Below are 7880 nucleotides of genomic sequence, written 5' to 3' on the forward strand. Positions count from 1 at the left end.
GCTTGCACGAAAATTAGCCGAATGATGTATTCTGGCAGAATACAAATTCATTTTTTAATAAATAGAAACATAAAAAAGTGCTACAGACATGAAAAATGCGACTTTGTTGTTACTATAGCCTAAGCATGCCGCATATTAGCAAACGCATCACAGAGCGCTAAAAATAATATCTACTGCTAAGTGTAGTTAGGTGTGATAATAGCGATTGCACATACAGTAAAAGGAGATTACCAGTCACATAACTTTTACACTGTATGTTTGGAATGGTTGAAACATAAAATATAAATGATTCCTGTGGAAATTTGATTTTTTCACTAAAAAAAAACATTTCAAATTGTTAGGCATGTGCGCGACCTCATGCCGATTGAAAATTTTACTTAAAAACGCCTTTAAGTGCAGTCTACTGCCACAGCAGATAAGCATGTCAATTGTTTTAAAATATTATCATGTGCAAAACATTTAATTCAAGTTTTTTTGCTATTTCACTTCTTTTATTTGGGGATTGTTTACTATCCGTATTAACTTGAACGTACTTTAAAGCATTCTAATAGCTTTTATTTATTACCTGGAATATTCAATTGCCAATATTTAAAAAATGATATCAATTAACATAGAAATAGCTCTTAACAGAATATTTTTGCAAGCGGTCACATCTAATACTTCTCTGGCAATTGTCACCTCGGCATCAATTTGGCGTTCACATAAAGCTTTACCCATGCTACATAAAAAGTGGTTGAAAAGTTGTAGAACACTGGAAAGATTGGATTAACACTTTATATTGATAACAAGAGTCTTATTTGTGGAATATAAAAAATAGTGCAAAAATCTAAACGAGTTTTACACAAAACTAACTCTAGCACAGTTTGAAATTGAGCCTTCATTTCTAGATTAAAGCCTATTTTAGCCATGTTTGGTCAAAAAATACCCAAAATGAATTATTAGCATGACCGAAACCCCCAACTACATGTTGGGTTTACATTAAAAATAAACTTGTGCAATGGTTAAAATTAACATTCAAAAACTTAAAATCCAGACACTAGATCATGACTTAGAGTCTGTTTTACAGTTCCTGCCTTACACAATTACTAGCAATGGCCATGGGACTGTCATCGGCAGTGTTTAGGCTTCATCTTCTTCTGCTTCTCGCCTGCCTCGTTTCGCAGCTATTGACTGGTGGATTCGCCACTGAAATTCAGCGACCGCAAAAAAAGCGAATGCAGCGTCCAGCCTTTCTCTTTGATGCCTGGGGCAAACGCGATGCATCGCAGGAACCCTTGTGGAGACTGGTGGGTGAGGATGAGGACAATTACCTTTTCGTCGTTCCCAAGGTTGGCTTCAACTCGGCAGCGGTAAACATGGAGGATGAAGCGGAAAATCCGTTTGAGTTACGGCGAGCGGTCTCCAAACGCGGTGCCTACCTTGACCTGCCCTGGGGCTAATAATATTGACGCGAACTATATGCACTTAGAATCCTCTTGAGACACTTATTCTGTCCATCGACTCCTAGTTAAATGCACTACTTATTCATCTCTTTTCTAAAACCGTGGTGGCATAAACGATTGAAATTTGTCTATTAAACTCAGGTACATGTATTGACTATCAATAGGTATCTGTTTTGGCAACCCATTTTGTGAGTTAAATTGGTCGACTTCCCCACGAGCTATTTTCGGAAATTCTTACTCAAATTTAGTGTCCCACACTACTACTGTGCACTAGACTTATAAACCTTACCTATAAAGCACAATTTTGGTTCAATAAATGCTTGTAGTCAGTAATTGCTATAAGTTGCTGAATTGGGAAAAGTGTTGTCAATTAAAAAGGGACTGGATTGTATTTGCAAGGCTTAAGTAGCTAGTTAAGATAATCAATCACTGATAACAAAAGGTTGACTAGCAAATTCTCTACATTAATATATTTAAAAGTGTTATTTCACTCTTCCAATAATCTCAAGACCCCAAACATGCTTCCTTTTGTGCTAAAAAATTATTGGGAATAATTTTACAGGCACGTGAAGGTTATTCACATTTTATCCATTTTGGTATCTCAGCCAAGTACTTTTCAAACATTGAATACACCAAAATGATAGAATAGTGTAAGTTGTAGAGTTGTTTATTTTCCATCAAAAACAGAAAACAAAATCAAATATCCAAAAGGACTGATCAACACGAAATGTGGGCGATACCAACGCAAGTAGTCTCTGATGGTTACTTACTGTCTAAATAACCATTCTTTGCAAAAATATCTCCTATAATGTATTACATAAATTTTGATGTAATAGGAGCACTTTATAGTGCGAAGGATTATATTGGACATCAAAACCATCCACTTGCCTACCTATTCCTCATCTTTAAAGCATGCTAGACTCTGATTACTGTTACGTAATTTAAATCTTGGATAATTGGAGTAAATGCCAACTTAGATTATTATTTTGAAAAGTATAGACCCAGAAGAGTCCCCTATTTAAAGTTTACTCACTAAAACACGCCCCAAAAAATTCACTCAAATATTTAGCGTGATTTAAGTTCCAAATACCTGAGAGCTCATCGATATGGTGGTAGATGACTTAGCTTTCACTTTCAATGAAATGCGAATTGCCGTCACTCATGCAACCACTTAATTTAAAAACCCACTTAGAAAAGAGCAGCTTGTTCTTTCTTAGACCCGATTCCCCTCCCCTATATGGTTGGCTGATTACATATCATATCGAAAATAGGAATTAGGACAGACAAGTATTTGGATCTTTGCATTCTTATGCATTAATATTAGCAAAATGCACTTTTAATGCTAAACAAATAAGCATGGAACATTTTAATTTTCACTTCTGTATTGAAGCAGACCCTATCAGTAACAATATAAAAATTCACGGAAAATATTTAAAATACGTAAGAAATGCAAATATTACAAAAACAAATCAGAAATGAACGGTCGTACCTATTTTTAAATCATCCATAGTTTCTCAGATTTTCATTACTCACAAAAAATTTAATGTGTGTGTGCGGTTAAGCATTAATTCCAATTTAATTCCTTTTAATTAATAATAGCCTCCATACAGCTTTAAATTCAACAAAATTGTGTTTCATTAGACTGGTGGTTCTAAATTCACTTTGCAGACTCCCTATTCAGGACCTATAAACTCTTGAATACTCGCCTACATCATTTAAATTATTTTTCTAAATAAGGACATGAAAGCCATTTTAGATAAAATGACAAACATAAAGCACCTAAAATGGATCTTGTATGTCTTTCATAACGGTAAGTATGCTCGATTTTAGGTGTTCCCAGTCTCCTTTGTTCATATAATTACTTAAACTTCATATATATGAGAGAGCTGTTCCCCCACTCAGTGAACAAAACTTCTTTTCTGTGATTATGCCTTTTTAAAATAAAGTACCTTAAGCGTTCCTAGATTTTACAACTTTACGAACGTGACAATAACTTTAATAAACGTGGTTTGCAACAAATAAAGACTGAATTCCAGCTGATGTTTCTAGATCTCCAGTGAATGTCCCCAGCGCAGCTTCGCTGTTGGCCTAAAAAATAAAACATATTCATTCAAAAATGGGGAAGAATTATGGGTATCGCTTCTCCTTTATTATTATAAAACAGCTTATATTCTAAATTTAATTTTAAGTTAACCTTATAAATGTAATAACCTAGTCTGGGAATCTTTCAATAAGAATATTTTGGCTTTAATAAATCCCTTTCTTACCTTGCAGAGCTTGATGAGTTCGTGCTGAGCAGCTGGAACATTCTCTTCCCTGCCCGACCAAATTTTAATGACCGAAGCCTGGAGCGCTCGACCGAAACTAAACGTGAGCGCCCATGGCTTTTTCATTGAGCACTGGTTGATTGCATTTAGATTTTTCGTTGCGTCTACCTCTGACATCCCGCCAGAGAGAAAGGTTATGCCTTAAACAGAAGGTAGGAAGCAACTTGACCTTTTGATGAACCTTGATTAATAAATAACTTTATCCTCCATTAACGTATATACTTCGTCTACAAAATATTTTGGCTTCAGTCAAATCATTCATAGAATGGATTCACTCAATTTCAGGTAATTTAAAGGAGCCTATTTAACTCAATCTATCGATATTAAACTAGACAATGTCATACAAATCAAATCAAAAATGCGGGGGTGAAAACCTTATTGTCGGGAATCATGAAATTATTTCTTTTCTTTCGAGTTATATTTGACAATGATTTAACAATGCTTCTAGCAAGTTCTCATAAAAACCAGTAGTTATTCTTCAGTTAGCATTAATTAAAAAGGGCAGTTCAGTTTCGATTAAGTTGACATTGTACAAATCAATGATCTGTCACATTCTCTAAATAAGAGAGGAGAAAAAAGATGTTATTTTGGCTATTTAAACGCTCAACCACTTGATCTCACCAGGAACCGCAGCAGGGACACGGCGCTGAAGAGTCTGTACGGTGGCAACGGCATTCTGTTCCAAAGAGAAGGTGCATGGACAGTCATGTCCTGCAGTGACCATATTGGGTTTCAGCAGCGTTCCCTCCAAATAGACGTGATGATCAGCTAGTGCCTTATACTGAAATGCCAGTACCTCTTCCGTCACTCTCTGTGCAACGTAGAGATCATGCTTTCCGTCTGGAAGAACTTCTGGTTCTACGATTGGAACTATTCCATTCTGAAATCAAGCAATCATTTAATGATGTGGTGTATCTATTCAACAGCTACTTTAAAGGTTATTATATCAACTTAAAGCATCTTTACTAGTTCTTGGTATTGCAAGACTTAAAATTAACACTGGCTACTGACTAATCTAGCTAAGGAGCCATTTCGGAGCTTATTTATTAAGGGCATTTATGTGAAAGCCTTTTTTTGTTTTGTTGGCTTCGAACTTGTGAAACTAGTTAAGGCAGTCAGAAGAGTAATATTTAAGAATGTGGATAATCATATATTAGCAACAAAGATTCCTCCCAAACGTTCACTAATTACCAAATTTTAGACGCTTTATTATTTTTACTTTTCTTGATCTGAATACTTGTAAAACGTATTTTGGTGATTTGAAGGAGAAAACACTGGCATCACTAATTAAATGAGCTTGCCTGTTGACAAATTACAGCATATCTGGCTAGAACATTAGCATTCTCAAGCATAGCAAGGTAGCTGGGTGTGTGTTCAGTTATTTTCAAAGCACATCTCCACTTGGCGAAATGGCATCCCCTTTTTTTGTAATCCGCACACCTTTCAGCCAAGTCGTCTAGACCCTGTGTAGTGTTCTCGCCTCTAGTCCCGGCCAACGGCTTGAGCCCCTTGTCTACTTTGATTCCGGGGATTATGGAACGTTCCTAATGCGGAACACAGACTTTTTTGTTATCATAACTTGCCTCTAGGAGTGAAACTAAGGGCTTTCCATCGTCCGTCTTTTGGAAGACTGTATCGTGGAACAAAATCACTCCAGAGATGTACTTCGAGATAATCACATCCGCAGAGAATAATATTTCTCGGTATTTGCGACGATTCTGCTCTGTATTTGCTATGTGTTCAGAGTCAAACCTCTTTCCAATGGTGGCTAAGTAATGATAATAACATTATGGAGTTGTTTACTTACACACACTTTCATCAGCTGCAAGAATACCTTTACCAGGCGCAACAATAGCCTTGGCAATATCTCGCAATTCGGTGAGTTTCGTCTCTGGAAGGTATTCAGCAAAACGTAGGTAGGTTGGTGATGCAGTTCCACCACCGACGCCACCATCACCATTCGTCTCCATTTTGATCTCTATTGATTGAAATCCTTTTAAAAGTAGCTCCACGCATTCAATCAGCTGTTTTTCTCCCGACGCAATGCTTGATTTCGACCTCACTATGTCTTGACCAGTTTATTTCTTTTTGAGGTATTCCCTTTTTGGTAGACCTTTGTTATAGTTTTGGTTGCTTAAGAAAACTGTTCTATAATTATTAAACCCACACAATGCGTTGGCTAGGTAACAACTACTACAAAGACTCGAAACGAACATTAACCAACGTTGTAATTAAGAGCATAATAAAAGTGATTTCAAAGATATTGGACGGTATAAGATTGCTATATTTTTGCATAATTCTAATTCCTGTCATTTCTGCCCTTTCTGGATAGCGAAGATGAATATTTTGAGAGGAGTAGGGGTACAACCCAACACTGGAAAGTAAAAAACCGCGAGGATAATTGAACATTTACTAAAACTGATTCTATTTATGAGAGTTGCTATTCACTTCTCCCAGATTTAATTAAATTCTGTAATTTTGCTAATGCATTTCGGGCACAGGTTTACATTCATATTGTTTAACAGTCATAAAATGTTGAAGATTTTTAGTATTTGAGGAGCAAACTGTGAGATAATGCCTTATTTCTTCTGTTGGTAAAGACTGATGAAAAAAACATCTTGATACTTTTGTGTTGAAAGGACTTGAATACACCAATAGGTGTTTTCAACTTGTTCTTAGGAAAGGTGAGATTTGAGCGTAACTTTAAGAAACATCTCAAGATGTATAACCGCAAGGTGATGAAAGAGAAACAGAAACTTTTCAAGTTTTCTTAAGCATAATTTGAGACTACTTTGGGTATAGCGTCACAAAAGCATATGATGGTGTTTGTCATTACCACTATCTCGAATTTCCTATTCATGAGATTTAATAAATAACAGCTGCTATGCAATGTGCAGGGTCACGATTCAGAAAGCTCATTTAATATTTTGGATGGCTTGAAGGTGTTACAACAGTTGCCAGCTCTGTGAACGCCTACGAGAAGTCACATTAATCTAGATGCACCATTGATAACTTTAAGATAAAATACATATATACACTTTTTTGAAAAATTTTGTCGAAATGTTTTCAGAGGCATAAAATAGTCGTCAAATTCAGGAAGAACTCTTTGTTACAGAGTTAAGTATGATATCATTATGGACGATAATTGGCAGCTCAGTTGTCTCAACTTTGCCGAAGTTATATTCAATCATTCAAAAAATCCCATGTTTGAACGGAGCGAACTCCGATGCCATTAAATTAATTAGTCCGTCGTACCAGGAAAGCTGTTTAATGTACTGATAGAACCCATTAAAAAGGAAAGGGATGTATATTCACATAGAAAAGCCTTCAGTAATGATGGGCATCTAGTAGCGCAGCTCATAGGAACGCCCTGAGTTAACGGTCTCTGTCAGTTTCTTACAAAAGCAGAAGGAATGAACAGTATGGGAAAGCATTATGTGGATAGGTACTAGTCCGGAACCAAAAAACATGGAGTAAAATTGTCCCAAGTGTGCTTTTGTTTCCTGATTTGAGTTCGGTAGACTTTAGGTAATCATTGGTTTTTCAGCAGTCTGATATGTTTTATCAACAGTTCATTTTTGATCTGTTCATTGTAGCGCAGTATTATTTGCAGTGGCTAGTTCGTGGATGTTCTAAAATGTGTCATTGTGCTTTCAAATGCCTCAATTCATAGTTCAGTAAGTTTATTTTAAACTGATACCGCTAATTATTCCATTTGCCAGATATTCAATCAAGCAGTAATATAAGGATGCTCATAGATTCGATCTTCTATTTAGTTGAGCCGTTTTCAAAGCATTTAGCCCAACTCGTCCTTTTTTGTTGACTCTCTTGGGGCTGGGAATCACACTGACTAAGAGTTTTTACTAAAATTGATGTGGAACGTGATAGAAAAACATATCAGCATTTGCTTATGGACCAAAATGACAGGCGAATTTGAAACCAGGTTTTAAGATTAATCCTATGGCTTTTGGTAGAGCTCGCCGCAATGGCCTCTTGTAGCTTGTGGAAACTTGTAGAAAACATTCAGCAGGTGTGCGTCTGTCTATCTTCACAAAACCTTTTACTGTGCTTCTTACTACTTTCCTTTTACTTTGCTACTTCGTTACTTCCA

At 36.2% G+C, this 7880-nt stretch overlaps 2 protein-coding genes across 2 annotated transcripts; one reads left to right on the forward strand and one right to left on the reverse strand. All coding sequences in view use genetic code 11, as the record gives it.

Moving 5' to 3' along the window:
- Positions 1 to 1091: 1091 nt before the first annotated feature.
- On the forward strand, positions 1092 to 1439 carry EGR_00967 (hypothetical protein; the record flags this gene model as incomplete). The annotated part of the gene is made up of 1 exon (XM_024490216.1): positions 1092 to 1439. One exon carries the CDS (start codon positions 1092 to 1094, stop codon positions 1437 to 1439), a length of 348 nt encoding a protein of 115 aa, XP_024355619.1.
- Positions 1440 to 3437: 1998 nt separating this feature from the next.
- Positions 3438 to 5739, reverse strand: EGR_00968 (Fructose-bisphosphate aldolase; the record flags this gene model as incomplete). The annotated part of the gene is given in 6 exon segments (XM_024490217.1): positions 3438 to 3530; positions 3710 to 3909; positions 4391 to 4649; positions 5086 to 5313; positions 5332 to 5537; positions 5577 to 5739. The coding sequence occupies 6 exon segments, from the start codon at positions 5737 to 5739 to the stop codon at positions 3438 to 3440; spliced, it is 1149 nt and encodes a 382-aa protein (XP_024355620.1).
- Between the last annotated feature and the right edge of the window lie 2141 nt (positions 5740 to 7880).

This window comes from Echinococcus granulosus (genome assembly GCF_000524195.1).
Source record: "Echinococcus granulosus chromosome Unknown EG_S00003, whole genome shotgun sequence".
Taxonomy (NCBI): Eukaryota; Metazoa; Platyhelminthes; class Cestoda; order Cyclophyllidea; family Taeniidae; genus Echinococcus; species Echinococcus granulosus.